The sequence below is a fragment of the Aquarana catesbeiana genome, linkage group LG03, assembly GCF_042186555.1.
Source record: "Aquarana catesbeiana isolate 2022-GZ linkage group LG03, ASM4218655v1, whole genome shotgun sequence".
Lineage (NCBI taxonomy): Eukaryota > Metazoa > Chordata > Amphibia > Anura > Ranidae > Aquarana > Aquarana catesbeiana.
Window position 1 is genome coordinate 43018463 of NC_133326.1, and position 13027 is coordinate 43031489.

General features: G+C 43.0%; 1 protein-coding gene across 2 annotated transcripts in view; it reads right to left on the reverse strand.

Annotated features, from left to right (window-relative positions):
- Nucleotides 1–13027, reverse strand: part of MFGE8 (milk fat globule EGF and factor V/VIII domain containing) — a 117833-nt gene that overhangs the window by 43327 nt on the left and 61479 nt on the right. For both annotated transcript variants that reach the window (XM_073618444.1, XM_073618443.1), the window contains exons 4-5: nt 8967–9080; nt 4733–4914 (exon numbers count right to left, since the gene is read on the reverse strand). In XM_073618444.1, coding sequence (XP_073474545.1) covers nt 4733–4914; nt 8967–9080 — 296 coding nt within the window. The remainder of the gene's footprint in view (nt 1–4732; nt 4915–8966; nt 9081–13027) is intronic.

Sequence of the window (13027 nt, forward strand, 5' to 3'; positions counted from 1 at the left end):
CCCCCTTTTGCCTTCATTCTTCGTGGCATAGATTTAACGATTTTGCTCCATATTGACATGATAGCATCACACAGTTGCTGCAGATTTGTCGGCTGCACATCCATGATGCAAATGTCCCGTTCCACCACATCCCAAAGGTGCTCTATTGGATTGAGATCTGGTGACTGTGGAGGTCATTGGAGTACAGGGACCTCATTGTCATGTTCAAGAAACCAGTGGTGAGATGATTGGAGCTTTGTGACATGGTGCATTATCCTGCTGGAAGGAGCCATCAGAAGATGTGTACACTGTAGTCATAAAGGGATGGACATGGTCAGCAACAATACTCAGGTAGGCCGTGGTGATTAACCACTTCCCATCCTTTCCCCCCCCTTATTTGTCACTTCCCATCCAGGCCAATTCTGACATTTCTCTCCTACATGTAAAATTCATCTTTTTTTTGCTAGAAAATTACATAGAACCCCCAAACATTATATATGTTTTTAAGCAGAGACCCTAGAGAATACAATGGCGATCGTTGCAACTTTTTATCTTGTGTGGTATTTGCACAGCAATTTTTCGAACACTTTTTTTTTTGGGAATTCATGCTTTAAAAAAAAAAAAAAAAAAAAAAAAAAAAACTTTACCGTTAGCCCAATTTTTTTTGCATAATGTGAAAGATGAAGTTACGCCGAGTAAATAGATACCTAACATGTCACGCTTCAAAATTGCACACGCTCGTGGAATGGCGCCAAACTTTAGTACTTAAAATCCCCATAGGCGACACTTGAAAATTTTTTTACCGGTTACATGTTTTAAGTTACAGAGGAGGTCTAAGGCTAGAATTATTGCCCTCACTCTAATGTTTGCGGCGATACCTCACATGTGTGGTTTGAACACCGTTTTCATATGTGGGCGGGACTTACGCATGCGTTCCCTTCCGCGTGTGAGCACACAGGACAGGGGCACTTCAATGTTTTGTTTTGTTTTTTTTTTTAATTGTTAATTTTACTTTTCTTTTTTTAGTTTGACACTTTAAAAAAAATAAAAATAAAAATTGTGATCACTTTTATTCCTATTACAAGGGATGTAAACATCCCTTGTAATAGGAATATGGCATGACAGGTCCTCTTTACAGTGAGATATGGTGTCAATAAGACCCCACATCTCACCTCTAGGCTGGGAAGCCTGAAATAAAAAAAAATAAACGATCTCAGCTTCCCAGCCAAGGCAGCGCCATTTGTTTGAATGCAGAGGCCGGGTGTGACGTCATAACATCGCGCCCGGCCTCCGAATGATCATAGAGGCTCCGGCGGACCAAATCTCTATGGTCACCATCCGGGGCAGGTGGATTCGTTCTCCGACTCACTGGAGTGCGGCAGGAGGGGGGGCGTCCCCTCGCGCCGCTCATAAGAACGATCAAGCGGTGGAACAGCCTCTATGATCATTCTTATGGTGTAGGGAATCGCCGCCTGAACAAGACGATATCTGAATGATGCCTGTAGCTGCACCCATCATTCAGATATACCCCTGCAAAGTCAAGGACGTCATATGACGTACCTTGGGCGGGAAGAGGTTAAATGATGCTCAATTGGTACTAAGGGGTCCAAAGTGTGCCAAGAACCTATCCCCCACACCATAACACCACCTCCAGCCTGAACCATTGATACAAGACCGGATGGATCCATACTTTCGCCCACGTTCACTGTGGGCCGTTTTGACATGCGATTTGACATGTACTGTGGCAGGTTGGCTCTCCTGCGCGAATTGTAGTCATTGTACGTCGGTCACGTACACGGCGATCTGTGGGCGCACATGAACATTCACTAGCGGAGGAGCCAAACAGCAGGTCCGGTGGACTTGATGTCCGCCGGCCACCTGCGATCGCTCCACAGAGAGTCGGAACGAGGATCTGCCAGTATGAACAAATGGATCCCCGTTTTGTCAGGGGAGTAGAGTGAGATTGTCTATTCCTAGTGATCAGGAACAACGATCTCTCTCTACTCCCTGTCACTACACTCCCCCCCCCAGTTAAAACACCCCCCCTCCCCCCCCGGGAGCATTTAACCCCTTGATCGCCCCCTAGTGTTAAACCCTTCCCTGCCAGTGTCATTTATACAGTAATCAGTGCATTTTTATAGCACTGATCGCTGGTATAAAATGTCACTGGTCCCAAAAAAGTGTCAAGTGTGTCCGATCTGTCCACCGCCAATGTTGCAGCCCCGCTAAAAATCGCAGATCACTGCCATTATTAGTAAAAAAAAAAAAAAAATTATAAAAATGCCATAAATCTATCCCCTGTAAACATGATAACTTTTGCGCAAACCAATCAATATGTGCGTATTGCGATTTTTTTTACAAAAAATATGTAGAATATATATTGGCCTAACCTGAGGAAGAGATTTTTTTTTTTTCCAAAATTGTCGGTCTTTTTTTTTTCCTGTTTATAACACAAAAAATAAAAAACTGCAGAGGTGATCAAATACCACCAAAAGAAAGCTCTAGTTGTGGGGAAAAAAAAAGGACATCAATTCCGTTTTTTGACTACAATGTCACACGACTGCACAATTGTCCATTAAAGCGACGCAGTGCTGAATTGCAAAAAATGGCCTTGTCAGGAAGTGGGTAAATGCTTCCGGGGCCGAAGTGGTTAAAGGTAAAGTTCAAATTATTCTCACACTATACTTATCTTAAAAGTCCACTTGAATGGACAAAAAACGTACAGATTGCTGTACTATATGCATCCGATGTTAGTGCGGTGATCTCCCCGCTGAGCTATTGTGTTCTCACAGGGGGACGGCCTCCGTCAGAAGACAGTGACCGGATGCTGGTTTTCTAGCATGCTCATTTTGCCAGAAGCATGGAGTCCAGGAGCTGTATACACAGGCCAAAAGTCGGCTGATTTCTGCTAAAACGACCATTTTTGATCAATTTTCAGCTGATGTGTACCCAGCTTAACCACTTCAGCTCCAGAAGGTTTTACCCCTTCATGACCAGGCCATTTTTTGCTATTTACCACTGCGCTACTTTAACTGGTAAATGCATGGTCATGCATCTCTGCACCCAAAAAAATTTATATAAATTTTTTTCACGCAAATAGAGCTTTCTTTTGGTGGTATTTGATCACCACAGAGTTGTTTATTTTTTGCAATATAAATGAAAAAAGACCGACAATTTTGAAAAAAGCAACTTTTTTTTTTACTTTCCGCTATAAAACATATCCAATAAAATAAAAATAAAAATTCTTCATAAATTTAGGGCAAAATATATTCTGCTACATGTCTTTGGTAAAAAAAAAAAATCCTATAAGTGTATATTGATTGGTTTGTGTGAAATTGATAGCGTCTGTACAACTATGATATATATACATATATATATATACATATATATATATATATATATATATATATATATATATATATATATATATATATATATATATATATATATATATATACATACACATATACATACATACATACATACATACATATACACACACACACATATTATATAAAACAAATGGCAGTGATCAGCGACTTATAGTGGGACTGTGATAGTGTGGCGGACAACCTGACTAATGAACGCTGGTAGGGAACTAACTGCCACAGACAACACCAGTGACACTAATACAGTGATAATATACACGGTCAATGTAATAAGGACACTGGCTGGGAAGGGGTTAACATCTAGGGAGATCAAAGGGTTAAATGTGTGCCTAACAATGTGTAATGTGCGAGTATTACTAAGCAATGTGCCGGATTTTACTCCCTGCTTTGCAGGGAGAAAAAAATCTGTGACCATAGAGCCAAGGCACATAGAGGTTGATTTACTAAAATTGGAGAGTGCAAAATCTGGTGCAGCTGTGCATGGTAGCCAATCAACTTCTAACTTCAGCTTGTTCAGTTAAAGTGTTACTAAACCCACAACAGTAAAATTAGTCTGTATGTGCAGAATAGAATGCTTGTTATACTCACTGTGGAACTTAAGCGGTTATTCCTGTGCATTGTGTAAAAAGGCTCTTTGATCCTGTATGGACAGATCCTCCCCCTTCTGCAGGGTCTCTCTTGGCAAGGCCAGATAAGACACAGTCAGAGTGGTAAGGCTGCACATGCTCAGTTTGGTCTCTATTGCTGGAGAGAATATTTCCTTGATGAGCTGAGCTTTTCAGGTCACATGATATTGACATCACACATGTTGGCGTGTATACAGATCCTAAATGACAGCCCAGTTCCTCCCTCCTCCTCCATGCCCAGTAACTAAAAAAGAACATAGTGGGTGGGATGTCACATCTTGATTGATGGATGATCCACCTACCATAACAGCACGAGGACACAGGCTATAGTGGAAATCTCCTCCTACCTGAACACTCAGCACTTGGGTAGACCCTGCAATTTATCACGTAACCATGGTATACAGATCAGCTATAAAAAGTTAATTAGTGCCAGATGGAGATGGGGGGCAGATGAACTATTACTGGGTTTAGTAACACTTTAAGCTTCGACAATACAACCTGGAAGCTGACTGGTTTATATGCAGAGCTTCTAGGTTTAGCAAATCAACCCCACAGTCTTCAAAATCGGGATGCCCTGCAGGTCTGTGATGTAAGGGGTCAGAAAGAGTCCACTGAGCCATCTGCTTCATATCATTGTATGCTGTGCAAAATGAACAAGCCATGCATCTCAACGGTTTTTCTATCCAGGCGGGTGGAAAATCACATGTAGCAGAAAATTTTTTCTTAATTATCTTATACCTGAATCCAGGGGTGCTTGTCATAACTATTTGCAGTCCATGCATTAACCATGCCTTTATTGTTCAGACGAGCAAGGTTAGGCCCCCATCGCTGTAGGCCAAGAAAACCATGATACAAGGAAGAAGATGTAATCTGGGCATCGGCTATCGCTCCACCCTCCATTCCTAGAGCATTGGCACATCCTGGACAAACACATGCGAAATACATTAATAGAATAATCAAGAACAGGACTCACAAGTTAAAGTGGCACTTCACTCTATCAACCAACATTGACTATTTCTAATCGTTATGCTGCTAGCATTAGTAAATAGATAGGAAGGTATATTATATTTACTGGTTTCAACCACTTGACCCCCAGATCTTTTTCTGACACTTGTTTACAAGTAAAAATCTGCATTTTTTGGCTAAAAAATTAGTTAGAACCATATTATATATATATATATATATATATATATATATATATATATATATATATATATATATATATATATAATTTTATTTTTTTTAAAGCAGAAGCCCTAGAGAGTTTTATGTCACACAGTACTTGCGCAGCAGTTTTTCCCAACGCAATTTTTTTTTGAAAAATACACTTTTTGAATTTTAATGCAAAAAGAATAAAATAAATACATAACCCAGTTTTTTTGTAACATATAAAAAAGATGATGTTACACAGAGTAAATAGATACCAAACATGTCACGTTTTAAAATTGCACACATACATGCAACAGCGAAACATTAATTTTACTATCCATATGCAACGCTTTAAAAGCCTTTACAGGTTATTACTTTATTTACAGAAGAGGTCTGGTGCTAGAATTACTGTCCATGATCTAACGTTCGTGGCAAAAACTTCGTCCCGGAACCGAAGGCTCCCGCCAATCTCATAGCCAGAGCGTGCAAACCCAGAAGAAAGACCAGAGGAACATGTCAGCCCTCTCAGCGGTGACAATACAGCGCTGGAGAGCTTTGTTCCAAAGGGAGTACCGTATTTATCGGCGTATAACACGCACTTTTTCCCCCTTAAAATAGGGGGGGAAATCGTGTGTGTGTGTTATACGCCGATATAGGCTGCCACCGAGGGGAAGGAGTGGACGAGCGCTGCCGAAATAGAGCCGGATCTCCTGTTTACTCGGCTCGCAGTCATGCTCAGTCCCGCCCCCTGGATGGCTCCTGGCATTGACGTCCCGGCATTGGACTGGAGTTATGTCCATCAGAGGATCCAGGCCAAGGGGCGGGACGCTGAGCCGAGTATACAGGCGATCCGGCTCTATTTCGGCAGCGCTCGTCCCCTCCTTCCCCTTGGCAAGGCTGGATGGGCACCGATCAAGCTGCAGTGAGGAGCAATGCTGCAGGTGGGCACTTATTAGGCTGCAGATGGGCTCAGATCAGGCTGCACTGAAGCTGCAGATGGGCACTAATCAGGCTGCATTGATGCTCACTGACCATTATTTTGCTTCAAAGTGGTTTATTGTTAAAAAAAAAAAAAAGTTTTTTTTCCCCTGAAACTTCCCTCTTAAATTGGGGTGCATGTTATACGCTGATAAATATGGTATTTCATAACGGTTTTTTTTTTCACAAGCCACACAGCCACAGTTTACGGCATAAGTGCAGCAAAAATACCAAACCGAAATATCAGCAATCATTCACCCATTCACGGATTGTGTTTCATTCATAAAAGATGTAGTATGGTTTCTATGAATGGTGGAGCTGAGCGAAAAGGGCGGGCATAGTCAGGCTCCCTTGATGAGAGCCTGTAAAGCTGCCCTTAGATGGAATAGATGTATTATAATTCGGGGGCTTCAGCAGGGACAGGCCGAATTTTGATCCATGTACGGTAGGGGTGTGCATCTTCACTGGTCTCACGATTCGATTACGATTATCTGGTCAACGATTCGATTCCGCGATGCATCACGATTACCGACGAGCTCCCACTTCCGCTTGGGCCGCCCTTCCACCCTGCAATCTTCTGGGACACATCACAGTTCCCAAAAGATTGCCCGGCTATGCAGGAAAGCACAGTGAGACGTGCACCCGGCTGTGAAGCTGTGAACTGTCACAGCCGGATGCCCACAGTAGTATTGCCAGCGCTGTGGACAGGCAGGGGAGAGAATGAAGGGTTTGGGTGGCCACGTCGCTGGATTGTGGGACAGGTGAGTGTCTTTTTATTAAGTCAGTAGCTGCTGACTTTTAATAAACAAAAAATTGACTGGAACTCCGCTTTGAATTAAAAATAACCTCACTCCCTTAAAAAGTGCAGTAATCCGGTGCACTACAGGGTACAGACTTTCACACACACTGCTGCTTGGAGGCCAGAAGGGATTACAATCCACAGACGACAAACAGCCCTGTGAAGTTCCCTGTACTGTCTCTGGGCTGACCAGTGGCAGCTGGTGCTCAAAATTTTTGGGGGGGCGCAAACAAACTGAAAAATACTGAACCTCCCCCATCAAACGCAGCCACTGTGCCCGTCAAACGCAGCCACTTGTGCCCGACTGCCCGTCAAACGCAGCCACTTGTGCCCGTCAAACGCAGCCACTTGTGCCCGTCAAACGCAACCACTTGTGCCCGTCAAACGCAACCACCTGTGCCCATTAAATGCAGCCATCACTTCACTAACCCCCCCCCCCCACAATGCACGAACTGGTGCTGACAGTTCCTTGGCATTCCTGTTTGCACCTTCCAGCACACTAGGAGTTAACAGTGGAATGTGCACAGGATAGCCAAGGACCTGTCAGCACAGAGCAAGAGGTGTAAGTAGAGTACAAAACACATTTGTACTCTACTTACTGTTGTTAAAATTACTTTCTTTTAATAAATGCTGTGTTACAATGGATGATGTGCCCCGCTGTACTGTATGTGCTTTTTAAAAAACTATGTCACTTCATACCGAATTTCACAGTAGTATGATATATCCCGCTCATGTGACTCCCATCCCGCCCCTCTCCTCCAACGTCTCCTGAGTCCTGACGTTAGTGGGGAATTCTCAGCCCCGCCCGCTGACTATAGCTATCGTATCAGAAGAGAGGCAGGCGGGACTGAGAATTCCCCGCTGACGTCAGGACTCGGGAGAGCGGAGAGGGGCGGGCCGGGAGTCACATGAGCGGGATATATCACACTACTGTGAAATTCGGTATGAAGTGACATATAGTTTTTTAAAAAGCACATACAGCGGGGCACATCATCCATTGTAACACAGCATTTATTAAAAGAAAGTAATTTTAAAAATACGCTCCAAGCGCTTTCCCGGGAGGGGCGGGGTTAGTCGTCATGACGTCACCCGCACTCGATTTTCCGGTCCTTATGCATAGATGCCACATCGGGGACACACAAATCGCGATGCATCGATGCAACGATTAATTTCAGCACCCCTAATGTACGGGCACTGTGGTTGTACAGAAATCAATCTACTGATCAACTTCTGTACAGCCGCCCTGCAGAAAAATTTCCTCTCGATCAGTGCTGTAATCTATAGCCGGCCGCACTGATCCGTGTATTCCGACAGCGGGGAAGTCTCCCTGTTGTCACAATATAATGGCACAGTGGGAAGGAGTCCCCCATCTATCTCGAATGTGTGAATGGGGGAAATCCGGCCAGTTTTTTTTCCTTCAACACGCTGGTTGAATCAAAATAATTGACTCATCTATGGGTTTCCTACGGTTTGGTAGCCCATTAGTTGTACGATCCCCTCCCCCAGCAATTGAAAACTGCAAGGATGAGGACTGGATGAGGAAGACTTTCACTAGCAGAAGAGGAATCAACAAAAGGGACACAGCCTACTGACTTGTAAGTTATGACCCGCGTGCTGATTTTTCAGGTTTGCGATTCTGGCTGCACTTAGGCTTTAAATAAAGAATGAAAAAATAAATGCTTCCCCACTATTCCTGACTTTTGAAATTAATATAAAATGACTTCTTGGAAGTAATACAAACAGCAAAGACATTACTACAATTGCCTAATGACTCCATAACCGTTACTATCATTCATTGGGCTCAGGGTCCACCTAAAACCCAACAGTATTACAGGAGTTTCCAGCAGTCAGTGGAGTTTCCTTTATCATCTAGCCTTGCTTTCACCATACAGAGAGATTGTCTGACCTTACAGAGAGGAGTGCCAACATCTGTTACTTTAATAAAAAGGCCATCAAAATCTTTACTATACTACTAATACTAAGTATAACAAGATATTTAACATTTAATAAAGCAAATTACGATAAAAAAAAAGAAACACAACTTACGAATTTGGCAAGATTTCCCAATATAGGGCGATGCACATCTGCAGCTGTAATCATTGTCAATGGGACTGCAAATTCCTCCATGTTTACAAGGCAGTGAAGAACAATAATTGTTATCTGAAAAATAAGAAGGGCAATTAACTGTAATACAAGCGAAGATAAAACATGAAGTGAAGTGAGGACACAGAAAACGATTGTCTATTTTATAGTGGAAATTTCTATGTCTAATGAACAAATCATCCACAAACGTGCTCCACAATCCTCACTCTGTCATGTAAACTTGATTTGTACACCCAAATATCAGTCCAATCCAGGGGTCGGATCTACAGCCCACTGCAAGATTTTATCCGGCTTGGAGCCGATTTGCACAATCATCGCTTCTCCCTTCCAACAACTCATGTGCCCAACACCCCTAGACCACCAGTGTCCGAGAAATCAATCACGTTATTGCTTTACCATTCATAGGAGGACAGAAATTCTTCCGTGCAGACCTGATCTGCCCCCGGATCTGATGCTACACAGCTCTGTAAGACTACGATGAGGACACTGATATAAGTGGGGCTCTGATGGAAAACTTGATATAAGGGGCGCTCTGATAGGGACAGTAATGTAAGGGGGGACTTGGATGAGTACACTGATAAAAGCAGGGCTACGATGGGGACCCTGATGTACTTGGGCAATCTAATGGGGACCCTGATGTACTGGGGCAATCTAATGGGGACCCTGATGTACTGGGGCAATCTAATGGGGACCCTGATGTACTGGGGCAATCTAATGGGGACCCTGATGTACTGGGGCAATCTAATGGGGACCCTGATGTACTGGGGCAATCTAATGGGGACCCTGATGTACTGGGGCAATCTAATGGGGACCCTGATGTACTGGGGCAATCTAATGGGGACCCTGATGTACTGGGGCAATCTAATGGGGACCCTGATGTACTGGGGCAATCTAATGGGGACCCTGATGTACTGGGGCAATCTAATGGGGACCCTGATGTACTGGGGCAATCTAATGGGGACCCTGATGTACTGGGGCAATCTAATGGGGACCCTGATGTACTGGGGCAATCTAATAGGGACCCTGATGTACTGGGGCAATCTAATGGGGACCCTGATGTACTGGGGCAATCTAATGGGGACCCTGATGTACTGGGGCAATCTAATGGGGACCCTGATGTACTGGGGCAATCTAATAGGGACCCTGATGTACGGTGGAATCTAATGGGGACCCTGATGTATGGGGTAATGTAGGTCTCCCTCTATTGTTCTAAATCATATCATGCGGAGTACAAAAATAGTTTCAAGTAAAACTTATTCATTCATATAAATTGTATTCATTGAAACTTTTTTGACCTGTGAATATATTTGTAAAATACATGATGTGGATCCTGTACTGAAAATCTTAGCAGCCCCTGGTTGAATCTAAATACTATAAGAGGGGGTGTAATTTTACCCCAAACAACCATACCACTGGCACCATTAATAAAAATATATATATTGGCGCTCAGAGCTAATGAAGCAAAATACGATAAATTAATCAGAAGTCCTATATGGTATGATAATGCTGAATTAATCTGGGTGTTCCATAAATAATACTAATTATAAAATTATCAAATACTGGAAAAGTCCATAGTTCAAAGGAAGTCCATAGAAGAAAACTATGCTGAAAGACACCGGATAAGGGAATTTCTTGTTGGGCACAGTATCGGGCTATTCACGAAGGGCCGCTCTTCTCTGGAGTGAAGTCAGCTCAAACCCATCAAAGAAAAACAACAGGAGAGGAGCGCCTCTAAGTAAAAAGGTTTATTACAATTGACAAGATAAAAAGTAGTCACTTACATATAAAAACACAATGGTGTTCTAGGTGAGATGATGTATATCAGGAGAGAGTGATATGAAGAGAGCCGGTTCCCAGGAATGCCCCAAATCCGTGCTGCAATTCGGCGGGGAGCCGGGACGGAACACAGCCAGTCCCGCAGAGGAGCGGAGCAGCCAACCCGAGGAAGCAGCCTGTAACGTCAATGACTGGGAACACAACGCGTTTCTGAGCGTGCGCAAGGTCTGTAAGGTGCATGCGCGCTCCTTTTTCAAGTGTAAAGACAGGGGAAGGATAAAACATTTATAAGAGCCATCTGCTGGGTGAAGACGCTCATAACTGATTAAGTAATCAGCAGTGGGTATTGCGTACCTCGAACAATGCAATATACTCTGTATATTACAAACAAGATGTATTTGGTCCTGGATATCAAAATCTGTATATTCTGTGATAGGTGCATAATATGCTTAAAAAATAAAAATAACTATATATAAGAACCATAGCATAACCTTAGGACAGCTGTAATGAGGGGCATGTAATTATGCAGATCCATGAGAAAAATGCAGGTAAAAATTGTTGTATGTATATATAGTTTGTTAATTTATATATAATATCTAAAAAAGGAACTCTAAATTCTTCTCCAATTAGGAAGAAAGAAATGAGTTGCTGCTGACAATGGAGAGGCTGTTAGATCAAGGGGAAATGGGTAATTGGAAGAAAATGGAATGGATGCATGTGCGCGTTTGGTGTGACTACGCGCACATGCATCCATTCTATTTTCTTCCAATTACCCATTTCCCCGCCTTTCATTATATTTTGTTAGAAATGTATCATTACCATCTCTAATTTCATTTTTATTAATTTTATCAGTTATTTTATATTTTATTTATTATTTTTATTTAATAATAAAACATTTTTTATTGTTTTTATCTAGTAGCCCCACCAGTGCTAGTTGCCACTTTTCTCCTTTGATATGATATGTCTTGATCTAACAGCCTCTCCATTGTCAGCAGCCAGAGAGAAATGGGAACAATGCTGATACAAGTGCAGCACATACAAAGAGTGCAGGAAGTTATCTGCTCACATGATTTCAGGCAGGATCAACAGCCGTTTGTACTTTTTGAATACAAAACCATTTTAATGGTATATTTACCAAATCAAACAGGCACATATATGAGAAGTTCATTGATAGGGTTTACATAAAAACCGTGTAATAGAGTTATACGGTTATGAAACACCATGAACTGATCCTGCACAACTCCAACCACCCGATCTGTATGTGGGCATGTACTATGAAGAACAGATGTGGGAGTCAAGTATTGACTTTGGATCAGAAGGGCGCACATTTCTCAGTTTTACCAAATGCAGCAAAAACATTTACTGGAAATACTAAATATGATGCCACTATGGAACCCACAAAGCCAGCTCACTACCCAACAACCCTTCTATCTTGTGTCTACTGGACAAACATACACTATACTGTATACCCAAAATTATTGGGACGCCTGCCTTTACACGCACATGAACTTTAATGGCATCCCAGTCTTAGTCCGTAGGGGAGGGGGGTGCACAGTTGAGCTGTTTTTAGTGCCACCTCACGGGTGGCACTAAACCTCACCTCTGTTTTAAGTGCCACCTCAACCACCCCCTTAAGCTCCAATGACTCCTGACAGGGATGTTTACATGCCAGGGTCGCAATGCTTTGCGTGCACGGCAAAAACTATCCAACATATTGCGATCCCCATGACTAAGCTCCGGGGGCGGAGTGAAATGCATTGGGGGCGTGGCCTGGTTGGAGTCCAGGCTGAGGTTGCCACTTTACTCATCACTTCAGGACACCTAAATGTGCAACTTTTAGGGGCCACCCCATTGTTCTCTTTAGCCTGACAGGAACCAGGACGGGTTTCATCCCCTGTCAGCACTCTAGCAGTGGCTGCGGAAGCATTGATTACATACCCCTTTACCTCCGAGCATGAGCAGCACACACACATTTCCTAGGTCACATATTGCGATCATCGGGTGGCAAGCCAGCCAAACATGACCCATTCAAGCGAATCGGGAAGCCCTGTAAACACCCTGCAAATGCACACAGTTACAGCGCTTTTGCTTGCCAAAAATGGTGTTAAAACAGGCAGTGAGGAGGCAGCCGAATGTGGATCACATGGATTCAGAGAAGCACTGGATTTAGACACATATATTTGGAGGCTCCCAATTCATAGCATTAGGACTGCAGATAATAATGGGGT